The 18,866-nt window shown below is 38.0% G+C and overlaps 1 protein-coding gene across 6 annotated transcripts in view; it reads right to left on the reverse strand.

The window, feature by feature from the left end:
- Nucleotides 1-18,866, reverse strand: part of SSBP2 (single stranded DNA binding protein 2) — a 179,732-nt gene that overhangs the window by 125,367 nt on the left and 35,499 nt on the right. For all 6 annotated transcript variants that reach the window (XM_074568937.1, XM_074568936.1, XM_074568939.1 and 3 more), the window contains exons 2-4: nucleotides 12,000-12,072; nucleotides 6,676-6,737; nucleotides 4,902-4,986 (exon numbers count right to left, since the gene is read on the reverse strand). In XM_074568937.1, the coding sequence (XP_074425038.1) occupies nucleotides 4,902-4,986; nucleotides 6,676-6,737; nucleotides 12,000-12,072 (220 nt within the window). The remainder of the gene's footprint in view (nucleotides 1-4,901; nucleotides 4,987-6,675; nucleotides 6,738-11,999; nucleotides 12,073-18,866) is intronic.

Genomic DNA, 18,866 nt, shown 5'->3' on the forward strand with positions numbered 1-18,866 from the left:
CCCGACTTTTTCTTATGAAAGACTCACAAAGAGATTGATCAGCCATGTCAAATGCCCAAACACTATGCCCAATAACTTCTACAGAAATTTGATTTATATCACTATGACCTTTAAAAGGAAAAATATGGACACACCTGATTTTAGCATAGTCTTTAATACACCCTATAACCTTCATGTACAGCTAAGCTCCCTGTCATACAGCTCAATATTAAAATGTGCTAACAAGTCAGGTGGAAATGTGATACCAGCTTATGAGACTGTACAGTCTCTGGGGCAATGAATGTGTCTTTTTTCCTATCCTGTAAATTACCTGGCATACTTTTGGGAGCCATAAAAACAAACAAGAAACTCTTAGTCATATCAAAAGTGATCTTTCAAAAAGCTGTGGAGAAGACACTAATAAAGTCTTACCTGGAAAATAATCAAGACTTTACTATAGCTCCTTGTGAAAATTCATAGATCCCTCTTTACACCAACACCACATGGAAGAACCATTATAAGGAGGGTGAGAGAGGCACCGGAACTTATAATCATAGGATCATAGAATTGCCTAGGTTGGAAGGGACCTTCCAGATTGTCTAGTCCAACCACCAACCTAACTCTGACAAAAGCCATCACTAAACCACGTCTCTAAGCACGGTGTCTACCTGTCTTTTAAATACCTCCAGGGATGGTGCCTCGACCACTTCCCTGGGCAGCCTGTTCCAATGCTTAATAACCCTTTCAGTGTCATTTTTCCTAATACCCAGTCTAAACCTCCCCTGGTGCAACTTGAGGCCGTTTCCTCTTGTCCTCTCACCTGTTACTTGGGAGAAGAGACCAACCCCCACCTCTCTACCCCTTCCTTTCAGGGAGTTGTGGAGAGCGAGAAGGTCTCCCCTCAGCCTCCTTTTCTCCAGGCTGAACAACCCCAGCTCCCTCAGCCGCTCCTCATAAGGCTTGTGCTCCAGACCCCTCACCAGCTTCATTGCCCTTTTCTGGACCGGCTCCAGCACCTCAATGTCTTTTTTGTGGTGAGGGGCCCAAACTGTAAACAGATCTTAACTGTTATGTACAGAAATGATTATGTAAGAAAGGACTTTTCAGGTACCACCCCTCCAAATCCAGGGTCCACAGATGTAAATGAATGGCCAGGCCTGAGGAAGAGAAGAATGGTCACTTGCGGCAGTCAGGAGTTCATTGGTAAGGGTGCTGCTAAAAATCCATTCTTCTCCACGGAACCACAAGCTTTATGTTTACGCAGTATGTTTTCAGCTTGTAAAGAAGTGGAAAGAAGGCAGGAACAAAGTGCACATTGGAACCGGCTTCTCTCAACAGAAGATGTCAGTTCAAACCCAGAGAAGCAAGATCTTAACTAAAGAGACGAAAAGATCTCTTTAGGACACCATGAACAATGAAAAACCCCTTCTACAATGAAGTTTTGTCTCAGAGCATCCATGTAAATGATTTTTCACAAAAAGCACAGAGAAGTTTTCCTCCAGGCAAAGTAACAGGTACCTGGAAAAGAAACATGGGAGGCTTTTCTGCTTCAAATAAGCTGCTCCTACCGAAACACTTGCAATATTAATAGGCTAGGTGAGTGAGCACCAGTTTTCTTTCCAGAGTTAGCTGAAAAGTAAAACATTTCTAATTCTAAATTACTTATGTTAAAACTTTGAGGCCAGAACCTACCTCCCTGATCCAGCACACGCACTTTCATGACATGCGCCTCCCTTTTCAAGCCTAAAATATATTACATAAATGTACCTAATGAGTTCAGAACCTTGTTCACTCATAAGAAAACATTTCCAATTGCAAATCTCAATAGAAATAAAAATAGAATCCCTTTTAAGTAATATGGAGGAGCTGCAAATACTTAACCTGAGGACAAGCATAGAAAATCTTGTTTTTAGAGCCAGAATAGGTCTTTGCTTTTATATTTATTAGATTTTTAGTAAGATGAGCGTTGTTGGTACTGCAAGCAGTTACAGCCACCACCTTGAAAGTCACTTCATGTTCCTGCTGTCAGACATGAAAGATTCTTCTCCTCTCAATAGCTCGATAAAAATCAGAAGTTGTATGAGCACAATCCGAACACAATGAAAGAGTACTTCCAAACCCTTTATCTGCAGAACAGGGATGCTACTATATAAAGAAACCTGTACACAGATATATATCAGAAATTTAAATAGTAGCTACCTAAACCAGAAGAATTTGGTTTTACTGTTATTTTACACAAATAGTCAAGAACAGAGTTGAGTGGCACAGACTGATAGGCACACACGGCTTAAGACTCAGTTTGCTTGATTAGACAGAGTTGACAATAGAGGAAACTCCATATGCACTCTTTTTCGGGACAGCACTATAGACAGAGTTGAAGAAGGCTCGGGCTAGTCTTCTCATCCAAGTATACTGCAGATGTACAAAGTCCCACTGCAGACATTTAATTGTATTCAATGACAAGCAAAGCGCATGCTGAAATCTCATGGTAAACTAAATAATGAAATAAAACTCATCTCTCGAAAAAGCATTGTCCGAGAAGAAGGGACAGAGGAAATCAAATGGCATTATTTTTGCAACTGCAGTTAAAATACAGTAAAACTTCAAGTAAACTTAAAAAAACTCAAATCTTCCTTTATCTATTCATTTTATGAGTCAACCTGTGTGTGTTCCAGACTGACTTGCAAATATGCTGACTGAGGCAGCAATGTTTCACAAACCATTAAATCATCTGCAAGTGCTTTCCTCCTCCATCAAACATTCTTAAACCTTTCTCTCTTCACAAAAGCAAAGACAGACAAGATATTGGTTCAGCAATTCAGCCTACTTAGTGTTAAACATGACAAGTATGGTGTAACCAGATCACTCACAGCTTCAGCAAGAATGACTTTTCTTAGGTCAAGTAGAACACATACCTAATAAAAAATTCTGAATTGCTAGTATGAATTAATAAATAAGCCTTCTGTGCTTTTTGTACTTGACAATTACGATTTCCAGATATGACAGTACAGCTAAAGTGCTCAATTACTTGACCTGCAATTTAACAGCAGGGTTTTGATTTACCAGACCCCTCAAACTGATGGAGAAGCCAGAATCCAGTGACCAGTTCTCTGACGGTCTTCACTGACAATGGAATTTTGACCCCTTTAGAGTTAATGGCAAAACACTACATGGGTCAGGATTTCACTTAATAAATGTTCATCTTCCTCTCTTGTGAAATATGCTTGGCTGTATTTTATAACAATTTGTCATGTTCTCTAACATAAGCATACAATACACTCATGAAATATTAAATACATGTAAGATTTCAAAATTACTTGTGATGCAAACTGTCTTACTAAGCAAAAAGCACATGATGCTAAGGAACACCATGAGTCTTGCTAGATGTTAGATGGGTTTATCTCAACTGTGACAAAAATAATGCAAAAGCTAGCTTTTTCCTGTCACCTAAAAGATTAAGGGAGAACGGGTTGTAGATATACCTAGTGAATTAGTTTCTAAAATAAACCAATTTATTTCTGAAATAAACATTCATCCTGTCATAACACAGACTGTTATGCATACCATGATTTTATTTTTCCTTTATCAAACACAATTTTATACAGTAACTTAAACATTCAGACAATCACAAAATTGTATCACACACAGAACTCGTTTGAGTTCTCTACTGCGCTCTGGTGAGACGGGGAGTCTTGCAGCAATATGCTGAACAGTTTTAAGTGTTTTGATGACGCATTTACAACCTAAGTTGTCATTGTTAACTACAAATAAGGCAAGATCACCTTTGTCTCACATACCATAGGACGCCAAGCCATTATCAAATTATAGAAATGAATCAACTAAGTCACCATTTTCCGTTTTCCAAATTTGTGTTTGTAAGACATTGGGCTATAGCAGTCTAATTTTACTTTTGTTTGTAGAGATATTTTTCTGCAGTAACTAGACAGTATTTCTAAGACAGACCTGGAAAACACTCCACAAAAAGGTTTCAGAGTTGTACTGTAAGAGAGTTATACCCCCTCTTTAGATTACATCAATGGCCCAAAGGAACAATAAACTCAAGAGTCATCAGCCTCCTAAGGATTTTGTCAGTAAAAATGACATCAGCAGATGGAGAAAAGCCGACATAGTAGAAGGAACTCAGATTCCATCCTAATTCTGGATTGCAGTTTCACATTTCTGGAGAGCTCCATTTACATTATGAGAATGGAATGAAACTGTTGCAATGTTTTGGACCTTAATTTCTAGAATATTATTATTATTGTTATTGTTATTATTGTTGTTATTATTATTATTATTATTCCTTGCAGGGAAAACATTGCCAGACTCCCTGCTGTGTTTTGAATTAAGTCTCAAAGGCATCAAAATTGGCATAATACTTTTGCCCTTTATTCCTTCCATTCTCTTGGACCAAGTGATTGTGCATTTAACTTGTTCTATGATGCTTAAGTGTTTATTATGCTGATGAAAAATACCTACTTCAGGATACAAAAACACCTGAAGAATGAACAATCACACTGTAAGTCAGTATGGTCCTGACAGAAGCCAGGTGTTCAATTCCATCTACTGAACAGCCTTTGCTTTACCGCCGACAGAGAACAGATACTTGGACAGGACATATCTGCGCTTCCATTTGCCCTGCGCCTTTGTGACCACCCTGATGCGTCCATGCAGGGGGCGGGGACAGAAGGACATTTTGCATTAACACATCAGACAGCACTTTGATGTCCGTCCAGGAGTTTTATGTTTGGTGCTGGGTAATCACAGTATTACGAAGTTCTAATTCTAAGGCATCCCCAGAAAACTTAAGAGTTCTATATGACAGACACCTGCATTTTTGAACCACTACAATCTAAAAATACTTCTTCATCATATTTATACATACAATTAATGGAAGTGTGGTAAAGACACACAAAACTTACATAGTCATGAAAGGCTTTTGCTTCGCTTGAATGTTCACATGTTTCTCGTCTTTCTGGAGCTGCACAGTAGAGATCCCAAAACACACTGCGAGTTAAGAAGTTACAGAGATGGTAAGAAAATCATTGTAATACTTGTGTAGATTTCATGGTGTACACATACCACATAGGTATGTTCATATATAGAAACAGACATATCACTTCCTTGCTGAGGGATGAAAACACTTACCTCTATGAAAGAATTTAGCTTTGTAAAACATCTATGAAGAATCAAGAACTGCTATCCAATTCTCCAAGGCAAGCAGTGCTGTATTCCTTTAATACCACTATAGTATAGACCACGAAGCTAGTCTAATACACAAGGTTTAAGGGTACAAAGCATATTACAGAAGCTCTGCGTTTAACCTCATCCCTCTGGCAACTGCTGCAATTAACTTCCAAAAAGCATGGGAAGGGACAGATTTGTAATAACATAAAAAGGAAAGAAACTGGAGAGAAAACTGGGAGTTCTTCCAACGTCCAGTACTGTGCTTTAAACAAAAGTTGCCAGAGAAACAGGTGTATGGACAAGAGTAGGAAATAGAGGAGTATGTTCTTGGGTTATAAAGAGTGAGAGGAAATTATGTACTCCCATCGGTCTTCCTCCCCAACCAACCTTAAATAAGAGTGATGCACAAAATCAGTTCTGAACACGAAGTTTCTGGAATTAAATTATGTGTATGCTAGAACAATTAAAAGAACAAAATTTTTAAGAAGTTTCGTAGTATTTCTTTATTGTTTTAGACTTAATCCTCTGTAACTTAGTCCAGCACCATAATAAGGAATTGTGAAGAATTTGAGCACTCTGCTGAAGATCAAAATAAAGGATAATGTAGACATCAGACTCGTAAGGAACACGGTCTCCTTGCCAGGTTTCTATCACACAGCTAAAAGCTATGAAAGAAAAGTCAATGAAGAATATGCCACCTTCCATACAGCTGTACAAATCAGTCAGGTTTGAATGGGACCACTTTAAAACTTGTAAATTCTTGTATTCCTGACAATTGGACATATTCCCTGTATGTTGTGTTCTTTCAAACACAGGCATGTTGGATATATTCAAATCACGTGACAACTAATAAACAGCATGGCTAAACAGCAGTGACTATGAGCACTCTTTTCTCCTTGGAAATTCTACACACGTGTGGTCTGCACACCAGTATATATAAGCAAATGGTATCATGCATAAAAAATTAGAAGTCAAGCCCATGCCTACCCGTATTATGAACTGAGAGAAACTGCACAAATGCAGATGCTGCATCACCAAGCCCATGCTAATGCACGCTGCTCCTCAAAAAGGCTGGTAGCTTGGCTTCAGCTAATTACTTTCATATGCTATTACTGTGACTAGAATGTGAACTGAACACCGACGAAACTCAGTCTCTGCAGTCTCTGTATATACTGTTTTTTTCAAGTGTAGTTATTTAGTATATGTAGAATGATCTGTTAAATGCACAATTTACTGGAAGGTGGTGCAGAAAGAAATGCAGGCTGTCTTCTTTCAAAGATGCTTTCTTATCAATGCACTATGCAGCATTTCTTTTCCTGTATCTAATATTTGTATCTTTTTCTACATCCAATTTTCTGTTCTTTCATTTCTTAAAAAGAAAATGATTCTTGATCCTCACCTTCACATTCTTTTTACAATGTTCACCTGAATTTCTTCTCTTGCCTCCAGCTGATGGAACTAGCAATCGATATATTCTAAAAATCAGAGGAAAAGAAAATTGATACTTACCACCACCAGGAATGCAAGAATCCTGGGGGCTCCCCCAGTGTGATGTTTTTTTCCCATCTTATCTAAAACAAAACAGTAAAAACCGAGATGTGCATTTTTGTGATTACTGTGGCTAAAAAGCATTACATAATTCATGCAGAGAGCAAAAAGAGAAAGAAGAAAAGACTCTATAGTTATGAAAGGCTTTATCATCATCAATCTGGATGGACATATTTCTTACTTTATTACACTTATTAATATAGCTGATACTTAAAATAAGCTTTTTGTATTCTAGGAAAGCATATTTTAGAATTTTTTAGATTCTGAATAGAATTTTATTAACGATGTATTTTGTATCACTCCACCACTGAGACGTGCACTGTTTTAAGGTCAAAGATGCATGACGCCCCAGAAAATAAGAGTTAAAAAGCACCCTTAAAATGGTCTAACAGGTTTTCCACTTTGCACTAAGGAAAACCTAGAAGACACAGAACTAATGTTACTGATTCAGCAGGTGGCAGTCTTCCCTCCGCAGCCTTCCCTCCACATCCAAAGCGAGCCAGTGTTTTACAATCCTCAAGGAGTGCTTTACTGCTAGAGGTATACTGCTAGAGGTAATGTGGCAAACAGGAGCAGCACCAGTTACAACCCAGTTTCCCACCACTCAGTGAAAATGGAAAGCTAGTTTGGCTTGGTTTGTCTGTGCTGGCAACCTCTCCTGAACAGAGCTACTCTGGCTATGACTTCTCTCCCACCTAGGAAACACTGTTTGTTTTACACTGTTTTCAAAGGAAATGAAGTTTAAGAACTCTCACTCTTGGCTTCACACTTTTCTTGTTGATCAGCGAATCATTAGACAACTTAACACACAGTGACAGGGTTCTGTACCTCTACAATACCTCCCAAATGTTGAATCTTAACTATGATCACACCACTGTTTTATTAATGCCATGGTCATTAGTTTGTCCTTAACTACAAAATGAAATAGTTTGGGGACTACATACAATAAAGCCCGTGTAACTACTGAAGGAGCTCTGTTGGCAAATAACTGGAGGTCCTGCAGAAATCCACACAACATGCCTTATGTTAAAACTGGGTGAAACTAGGGCATTGCATGCACACCAATTCCTCCAGTTACAACTACACATGGCATTGTTTGCTGCCCAATTTTGTTAAAAAAAAAAAAAAAAAAAAAAAAAAAAAAAAATCGTTCGAACACAAACCATCAAACCATATTCTGCTCTAGAGACAGAAGTAATGGCAGACACAAAGCAGATTATTTTAATGAAATGCTTAAACAGCCTTAATATGAAAGGTATTTAGATATATATATATATATAAAAATAAATAAAAGTACATAAAAGCTTACTAAAAAAGGTAGACACAGTGTTTGTAATGCAAGACGCACTGGTAAAGCTAGCACTTTCCAAAACAGACTAAAACTTTGATTCTCATCTCCAACATCCAATTCTTAAGAAACTAAAAACATGCAAGTTGAGCCAATAGCTTGCAGGAGAAGAGTATGTAGTTCACAAACCTAAAAATGTTCTTTGCACTCATATGAAGTAACCTAGCATAATTTTGATGTATTTTTTGAATATAACTATTAGAAAATAATTTTGCTATTTAAAAATTATTTTTAGAAGGTAACCTTGAGGTACTATCACTTCTGTTTGTGAAGTTGGCAGAATGAACCAACTGCATGGCACTTAACCCCAACACCACCGCATAACAGTACTTAATATATAAAAATCATCTTTTAAAAAGTTCCTTCTTTAAGTGATGGCAGATAAAAATATAAACAAAAGTGAACAATATAAATAAAAGCCAAAGCTACTGTGAGTATTACACACTCTTCAAATACACTCCTCTCAAGCACAATTGTTCCTCAGATGCACTGGGAATGGCTTGGAAAGACTTGCATTGATCACCAGGAAGACACAGTACTTCTGAGATGTTTCAAACGCAACGTAATGAAGACATGTAATGTAAAAGCAAAACAAAAAATTGTTCTCAAAGTTGAAAAATCATTCAGTTAAGAGTAAAAATTATGTCTGTGTAGAAAGCCCTCACTATGTCTAAGCAGTATTCATGCTCTTCAAAGCAGGCCTTGATGAGGAAATTACCCAATTAACAGGTCTTACGCTGGTCCTTTTTAACAGGACATATATCATCTTGAGACATTTATTCAGAGAAAGAGCCTGAAGGGAATAGGGGAGTTTGAGGCTTGTATGAAGGAGTTTTGTTTTGTTTTTCAAAAAATATATACTTCTGTCTCACATAGCACATGTCCATCTGTCTGATTACAGAGGCTTAAAAAGATTTATAAAGAACTATTAATTTTAGAAAAATACCCTCATTGCCAACTGTATCGATTAAGCCCATAACCAGCGACTGATTAACTGGGAAAAGCCCACCTTCTTGGTCCAGCCAAGCTAGTGGGAATTATTCCTCCAAGGCTAGAACCCAACTTCAAGGACAGAAAATACATTGGATAAGGAGCAGCTCTTCAAGGAAAACGCAGCAGCTGGGACACAAAAGGAAAAATTCTGGAGCAGAACATCATCTTTTGTTTCAAAAATGTGTGTACCCCATCTGAATAGCTCTATTCGACCCTCATAAGCAATGACATCGTTTAGATGAAAGCTAGTTGTGCTAGCCCCTTGCCACTTTGCCAATCATATCATGAATTGGTATGAAACACCTGTTGAATTACTTAAACCCAGTACTTCATGCCATGTCTCCTGAAAGGAAGTAAATTTGCACATCAAGATACAAGACTTACAGTCAACAAACTGAAGAGGTCTCTGCTATCAAGAGATACAGGAAAATACTAGATGAGCTTGAGGTCCTATGTTTTAGAGATGAAGGCAACAAAGCTTCAAAGGCTGTACTCAACCAGGACTACAGTTCACCTTCTAACTGAAAAAATCAGCAGAGGAGTTCTAGACCTTACTGACTCACAGAATCATAGAATCACAGAACAGCTCAGGTGGAAGGGACCTTGAAAGATCATCTGGTACAGCCCTTTGTGGGACAGGGAGCATAGATGAGATTACCTAGCAGCCTGTCTGGTTATGTACTAGCAGAGTGGATTCCATGACAGCGAACTTAAATTTTCCTTTTCTTATTTTTGTTCCATTACTCTTAGCCTCATTCCATGGTAGATCTTTAAGGAAGAGCTCTTAACCTTTGTCATTTATACACAAATAGATACCACTGACCACTGTATAGCTCAGACAATCTATGTATGCTTACTTCTTTTACCCCCCAACGTTCAATTTTAGAGCTACTCCGAACTATCTCATCTTTAGCAAAATCCACCCAAACTATTCTGGCAGGTGCAGGCTGCCAGAGCAGATAGAGCATTGAGCCCAAACAGCCATGCTTTTTAAGGAGGGACCAAACCAATGCCACCTGGGTGTCTCGTACACCTGAAGTACTCTCAGAACATGCTCACCGCAACGAGGCAGTTGCTTCTCAACAGCCATGAGCCAGAAAAATATAAAAACACACAGAAAACCATAACTTTCATTACATCATAAATTCCCTAGTCAACTCTTTTTTGCCCTTCTCTCAACTGATGTTCTCTTGTTTTGATCCCGTATGCCAGTACTCACGCTCTAACAAAAACAGCTGACTCACATGGGGTACAGAGTTGGGGTAGAGCTATTTGTGGTTTACAGCCCAGGACTGAAGGGGCATTACAATGTTAAGACCTGTCTACTACATTTTTTAGTTCATATTTTCCAAGGCGTTTCAGTGCACAGTTTTCTTAATCTGAACCTGTCCACCTAAATACATTCTTTTCCAGGTTTCTCCATTTCAGTGACAACTGCCTCTAGTTCCAACATACAACCATTCACAAGTACTGTCAGCATAATATTTACCCTTCTGCGCTGCTAATAAGTGAGGTAAATGAACTCACAGCCTTGTGCGAAGTCTTACAGACACCTCATAACTCTATACGTTACTTGTCCCCGTCCTGTGTTTACTGTCTTTTGGCTAGTTATCAGTGTTAATTTGGAAGATTTGACACATATTCTCGTATTACAGTCATTTAGATCTAAGAGTTTCTCTATAACACAAGACTGAAGCAGTTTTAGAAGTTTCAAGATACTGTATTGAATGTTTTCTAGAAATCCAAATGTCACACCAGTTACACTCCTGCCAACTGCTCATTTTGCAAATATATCATAAAACCAAAACGAACAAAATGAATCTTGCGCAGTGTATTATTTACAAATGACAGCTGTTTTGGGAAAGCCCAGATGACACTCTCCATTATCTTCTTGATTATTTTTTCATTGCTTTACTAAAGCGAAAAAGCAATTTGTCAAAAACATACTTACTATAAACATAAACTGATGCTACCACAATTCTACCCCTTTTCCTTGGGTAGAATCTATCCCCCTCTGATACATGAATTTTCTATAAACACCACAAAACGCATTCTGGGTTCTCACCCTCCCCTCTCCCACCTCCAAAATGTTACCACCAGTACAGTAACTGTATTAGCTTTTGGAAGAGTATCAGTTAAAGCAGCAAATTTTCTTAGTACTTCATCTTCCCTATTTTTTTCCTCACTTCTGCTCACTATTCAACTACTATTATCTTAAATGTTCTCATCAAAGAAAGATTAAAACCAATAATAAATCCGAATGACCTTGATATGTTTTGCACAGAGGTATTTTTGTATCCCAGCGTGAATGTAAAATGCTAAGGAGACATAATTTATTTCAGTCTTCAAAAGATGTATACAAAGTCTTTGAAAGACTATGAAAAATAGTGACTATTGTGTGAAAGTAAAAATTCTGTTAGCAGTTGAAACTGTTTAAGGAACAGGACCTAAATGGTTGTAGTTGTAATTAATCTGCCACATGAGAAGAAGTGAAGTCGTTAGAAGCACGGAAAGAATACACAGAGAGATCAACAGTCCCTAAGAGAATGAGAACTGCAAGCGTGTGACAGTAGCATGTAAAATACGTGATCGCTGTGTATTTTGTAGGGGTACATCATTCACAATTGGAGATACCAACAATAAGTTAGAAGGTCATCAGAAAAGAGTACCATCAATGCATTCTCTAACACGCACGCTTATTACAGAAAATAGATGAATCTTTCCCCAATGTAGTAGCAAATCACAGAACGGGGATAACAAATCACAGCAAAATAGTTATGCAAAGGCTAATATAAGAATCTAATATAAGAATCAGAAATCTCTGCTGAACTATGTAAACAGAAATTCAAGGTTGTCACTGCTGTTTATGCAAGACCAACTTGTATTTTTTTCACTTGCATGCACTGGAAAGTTGTGTAAGGAAAAAAAGGATGGGGAAACATACCTCTGATAAAAATGTCTGGGCCGATTTCTGTGCTCCTACATGGAGCAGATATTCATATACGTACAGTGCTAATCTGAAAAATAAACAAAAAGGACAATATTTAGTATTATGCATTTATTTGTTCCTCTTCTTTAGAAACAAAGGATTACCAGAAGTTTGATGTGCGCTCTATCGCCTTTCACAAACCACTATATACTGAACATGTCAAATCTATTAACTATACCAGAACTTTTAAACTAGACATGTAGGTCAATCTGAGCAGAGGTGTTTAAATAGTAGTTAATTAAATATTATTAAACCTTCAAATTACTTAATGTCACCATTTTTCAATATCTTTGGACAAGTGCCCAGAAGCTAAGAACTGACCAACTGCTAGTCTGCATTTGCCCACTCTATACCACTCTTATCGTAAATAATACACATACAGCAACACTAGTTATTCTTCCAGATTTTTTTTTTTATTGTGGAATGTGTCAAGCTGTTAGCACACTTGAACGATGGCCTGTGTTTATTCAAAGAATGTGCAAACTCCAACTTGCATCAGGAAAAGTAATCCCAACAGCACAACCACTCTCTCAAGTGAAGCGCAAAGATTCAGACTCGTGCATCTAAGAGCTCCAACGACAACAGAGCTACAAACGACTCCCACAGCTCCCAAAGGAGCTTCCCAAAAAATGATCTTCGGCACCCAGGGATATCTCAAACTAAGTCCAAAGAGCTGGAGTAAGGATCTCGCTGCAGAAAGAGGACTCGTTCCCTGAATGACGACCCACCACAACTTGGGCTGGGAAGCCCTGTTCAGCAACCCAGAAACAGGGGAACTGTAACAACAACCTGGGATATAGGTTGTGATACAGGCTACATAGGCCTTTCACAATGAAATCTCGCTTTAAAAGGATGATTTAATAATAATGCTTGGAAATTGTCTATAAAGAATTTCAGTCCAAGAAAAGAAAGTCAGGTTGCATGTCTTTTAAATTTGCTAGCTGAACTGTTTTTAAGAAGCAAAATGTATTTGCATGCACTTTGTGATACAACACTATTCTTACATGAAACATTTTAGTATTCATATTCAGAAATATGTAGTTTAACTAAAAAAAAAAATAGAGAGGCAGAGAATATCTATTTTCCTGTTACTGTTCAAAACATTATGCAGTATTAGATGAGATAACTGTCATCATGGCACTGACAGAGTAGTAATTATTGCAGTAACCTATTAAGTGTGAAATTTTAAAATCTAGGAGAGGCATTCCATAAAAATTGTTTTCATTAGTTGTTTATACATGCAATACATGCGCTACTTTACTCTCTCTCCAACTAAAAAAGCAAAAATGTTCTTTTTTCCTCAAATGTGACTGGTTTTAGTTTGAACCTTGAGAAAAGCCGCATCTGCTTTTTAATTCCGGTATTTTACAAAACAGTATTGTGCCCATATCAACAAACACATAGCTCAGTGTGCTAAGCAGAAAGCACTTGGTTCTTCTAACAGAGCACCGTACAATCCAGTGCTCAGCTGCGAAGCAGCTGGGAGAGAACAGAGTGATGTGCCTCTTAAGTACTGTGGAGAGAGAAAGGATCACATACTCTCTTGCCTCTCATCCTAAAAGCACAAATGCATCTGTCAAAAAGAAAAAGTTAAATCTTGTTGACTTAATTTTTCCCACTCAACTATCATTCAACTTTAAAGCAACACATGGTTGTAAACAAAAATCTAAGATCTAAGAAAGATGTAACAGGCAAAGTGGGAATACTTCTACAATGGCTAAGACGACTTGAATACCCAGTAACACTTTAAAGTATCTTGTTTGTCTTCCAAGGTTCCCTTTTTTTGTTCTTATCAAAACATGAAGCCTGCAGTCCAGATAAGAGGATTTGCGTGATCATATCCTTTCTGCCCCACAACTGATAGCAAAACAGCACAAACCCAGGAGTTTATTGCAGGCACGCCACTTTCCTAAGTCTGCCATCTGTTGAAAGCTTTAGCAAATACTGCACCATGATACCCAAACTGACAGTGCAATATTTTAATATCGAGAAAGATTTGTGAGTCTCATCTCGGGACTCTTGGAGTCTACCTACAAAAGACTGCACATGCAGCTGTGCTCCTGCACAAGTTAACCCTCTGCCCATCTTCGCCGCTCCAAAAAACCCCAAGGTATTTCAAAACTACAAAAAAGACAACCGTAAAACTTTAACACAGAGAATGTGCTAATTAAGCATAACTAAAACCATAAAATCCCCAACTCTTTGACATGCGTTATTACATCTTGGTCTAAACCTATGAGCAGTGAAATGAAATGGTGAAACAACTGCGTTTATTAAGTGTGGGGGCTAAACACGGCAGATTTCAGGAAAAGAATAAATATTCCAGGTTTTAGGCTTCCAAGTTGATCCACCTGTGGTAAATTAAGAGCAGGACCACGCTGGCAAGGGGACTGCCTGCCTCCTGCAACAGGAAAGCCAGGACCACCTTCCCTGAACAGATGTGAAGCAGAAGGCACAACACAAAATAACCTGATTGGGTCTTATTAGATCTAAATTGCTGGTCCATCCCTAGTTATTATGCTGTCAGGAAGTCTTTACAGAAGTTAACAACGTTACAGCTTCATTCAGAAATAAATGCATTTACCACAGAGATCAAAAGAAAGATACTAATGTTTTACTGCGTTATCTGCAGCGAAAAGATCAATGGAAACTGATGCTCAGAGGTAAGACACCAAAGAAACCCAAAAAAGACGCAACACTGTGTAACAAGGAGGATTACCAGATATACAAACTTTAACTACAGCATGAAACCAGAATAAGAAAAAAAATGGCTGCAGTCCAAGTATGTAAAATTAACAAATGAATCGACTGTTTAACTTCTAAGCAGAAGACTAAGAAAATAATAGTGAGATGGTCTTCTACACCAAAGGACTTGGGTTTGAAGTGGCATTTTAAAAGACAGCTTTTACTCATTAAACTGGTGTGAGAAACTGTGTAAAAGCAGCAAGGAAACATATGTTAAATTTTCACATTTGCATACTTGTTGACATCCCATGAGTAATGTGAAGAAAAAATATTTCCAATCAACTTGTGACAACACTGAAGTAATTTTTGTTAAAAGACATGCCATAGGCCAGAGTCCCCCCCTCCCTACCCAGATAATTAGATTACACATTCATCTATGGCCTGATGATACATTCACTCTATTTAAAAAAAAAAAAAAAAAAAAGCACTGCTACAGTGCTCATTTTGCTAAGCCTGGTGTGTTTTGCCTGAAGTTTCTGCTCTAATTGAAAAAGGCATTCATACATACTACAAGTATCTACTGAACTCCAAAGAGAAGAACCATTTAATCAGTTTTAGTCAACCAGTTGTCAGAATATTACCAGGAGATAAAGAGTAATCACTCTAACTGTGCTGTGGAAATGACCTTCTTAGATGTTAAGGTGGGAAGATGCAATTAGCTTTATGAGAACTTACAACCAAAGCCTTGCAGCAGTATGTGCATTGATGAAAACTAGGTGGTAAATTCCCTCAATTCCAAGTGAAAAGATTAAGACAACACCTAACTTTCCATAAAAGGCAATGAAAACCCGAAAGCACCAGGAAGATGTTCACCTTATCTGGTTTTGGTATCTAACTGAGGTGCTCTGAGTCACTCACACTCTCTGCACCGCCCGGGCAAGCTCCACTGACTATACATAGGGTAGTCAACCGGCTGTTCAGACGAACATATGCTTACAGAAGAAAGGATCACGTTATTATCACAAAGTCTTTCAGAAAATAATTTGTCCATAAAAGGTAAAACAGTAGTATCTTTGTTTCTTTCCATAAGAAGCTGTATACTGAGAAAGTTTGTGTCTCTTAATCTAAGACTGAATTTCACTTGGTTTGGTTTATTGTTATTTCTAAGGAGACGAAGAACAAAAGGAGAATTGCCACATTTTTCCATGAAGTTCAAAAGCTGGGCTTAGAAGAGTAAGGAATTGCAATAAATTAGCTTCTGCTTTCTCTTGAAAGCTGCCCAATAAACCTGCCAGAAGCAAGCAACTCTTATACATAACTTCATGCAGCTGAGAAGCGCCGTTGCTTTCATTGTTTTATTAGCCACATGTCATAACTAAAAATATATGTAATTGAGGGTACAGAGGTGTATAACCATCCCCGAGGTTATAAAATCAATGTGACGGAGCAGGAGCCTGCAGCTCCCCAGCACAGCTTGGGTGCTGTACCTGCCTTCTGCAGCACCAACAGCTGGCTCACCACTGTGGTAAGCAACACAAAATCTACGCCACAAAAGTCTAAGATGGTACATCACAGAAATGTCCCTAGATGCTACCATCTCTTCTGCCAGCAACAGACATTATGCTGTTAACATATGATGCTCAAGTTTAAAAAAAGGGAAAAAAAGTATCTATAATGGGAACATTCCAGATCTGAGCATCGCCACAATAGATCTAGCATTTTTGGATTGTTAAGACTTCTTTTTTTTTAAAACTATTCATGTATGGAAAGTTCTGTATGTGATACAATGAAAACTTGTAAATCAATATCCATACATAATTTTCAGTTTGTGCAAAGAAGAGTGAGGCAGCTGCACAACATTTAAAAGCAGCTCCACAGAAAAGATCTTAAATGTTCCTCTCTGTGTTTCAGGAGATGTGCAGTATTCCAACATCGCTACTCTGACCTATACAGAGAAGAAGCTTTTTTTTGTTTCCAAAAAGGTATACAAACTTCATTTCAAATCCAGAGACTCTGAGGAGTCTCATTCATTTAATATCCAAAATATAAAACTCATTCTCTGAAATAAGAGAAAGTAGCACTGATTTCTTATTTTAAATATAATACAATAGCTAAAAACATCTCAAATTTGGGGTTTCTTGAAAAAAAAAATTTCTTGAATCCATAAATCTAATACTTTAAAAACTGCTCTGAAGCTCTTGATAGCAAGCTGACTTTGTTAAAGTTTCAACTAACAAGAGCAAATGACTTTTTTATAAAGTTTTGTATTTTTAACAGACAGGTATGCCAAACCACCCTATTTGATCATACTAAGAGTCATTTTCCTCTCTCTCTCCCCCTCCCCAGATATTGATACAGGAATGTAATTTTTCTCTATATTTATTTTTCATATATTTTTCATATATATATATGTATATACATGTAACCTTTCCCAATACATCTCACCTGAGATCTAGGTGATCAGTCTGCTGTTAATTAACCCCGGTAAGAGAGGACTGAGACAAAAGACTAGTCGGGCCTCGCTGGGTGCAGAAGTTTTTTGCTGCACAAAGCCGAACCCTGCAGTCACCGATGCATGCCTCTACTTAGCTTCCCTGAACAGTGGGAAGATCAATTTCGATGCAGCATCAAACTCGAGTTATACCAAAGAATTTAGGTATACTTTTTCCTTTGCTTAGGCAGGTACGTTAACAACAGCCTTGACGTTACAGTGATTTATTTGCACACACACCCCTTGCACATCAGCTCTGCCAGGCAAGCCGTTTCACCCACACATAATTTATATTTTGGTTTATTTAGCTTGAGGCCAGCAGACTGCTCTTTTCAAGAGCCTCTAATCATGCCAGTTTACTGGTTTTTTCCCCCAGCTCAAAATATGACCTATGTTAATGTAAGTGTGATCGGTTTTCTTAGAAAGACCTGGGTGTTAAACAAAACTCGAACAGTGGTCTGAGGAAACAGTATGTCCCAAAGGAGACACTCAGTGTTTGTTTGGCTACGAGCACTACCTTCTCCAAAAGCTCCAATCACAGCCCTGCAAACATAGGCAGCATAAACTATGTATTTGACATTATTCATATCCATTTACTTCTTCCTCGTGGACAGCAGAAAACATTTTCCGTGTTTGCAAGGTGTCCTGAAAATATGCCTTGTTGATTCTGGTCACCCTCCCCTTGACTATATATACTGCTTCAAGTGTTAAAAAGAACTGTAACCTAGTAAATGTCCTTTTACTCTACAACTACTAGAAATAAAGGCGTATTTTCTTCAGTTTACCCATACACTTGCAACTCACACGTTCTTTTTGTGTCTTAATTTCTCTTGCTTCTACTACTTAATCTCCTGTAGACATCAAGCACTAGCATAACTATTTCCAGCAACACATTAACTCATGCACCAGTATATAACTAAGCACTGAATAGGTATCTGGTATCCATTGATCTTTTGAAAAAGATCAGAGATACACGCTGTGGTGGTGTCTGCAGTCTCTCCCACAAGCATTTAATTGCATGGTTTTACATATTCTCATCTGCTAAAGATGTCTTGGTTTGTGCTAAGATGTCACACTGCACAGTGTTCCCCACATTACTTTCAGCTGACTCTGGCTGAGTTTCATGTTAATTTTTGTCTCAGGTCTCAGCTTGTAGAAATTACTACAGATCCCAAATATTGCAAAATTAAAACAGTCTTGTGTAGACTCCATCCTGAATGGGATAATTTCCACTGATTTCCAAATTCCAGTACAGCATCAAAAGGTAGACTTTCTCAATGACCTCTAAGGATTCCAATCAAAATCTTTATCCTTTTTGCACCTGTATTCTTCAGAAAGTTTTCCAGTAGAATTTCACAGGCTTCTTAGTCTGTGGTTAGGAAAGAAGTAAGGCTTATGCACTGAAAGTTTGTGTGGTTCTTTCCACAAAGTAACACACCTTCCTGCAAACCTAGTTCTCTTGGGTCACTAGAGCTACAGCATTATTCCCACAATATTCCTATGTGAAAACCGTTTAGCATCTCAAACGCATCCGCAGCGGCAATCCTCAGAAATAAGACTAACTTACTTTCATTTGCAAATGACAGATGCAAATGAAGAGTGAAACATGCTGAAATTAATTGACTTTGTATTTTCAGTGTTTATTG

The sequence above is a fragment of the Larus michahellis genome, chromosome Z (genome assembly GCF_964199755.1).
Source record: "Larus michahellis chromosome Z, bLarMic1.1, whole genome shotgun sequence".
NCBI classification, from domain to species: domain Eukaryota; kingdom Metazoa; phylum Chordata; class Aves; order Charadriiformes; family Laridae; genus Larus; species Larus michahellis.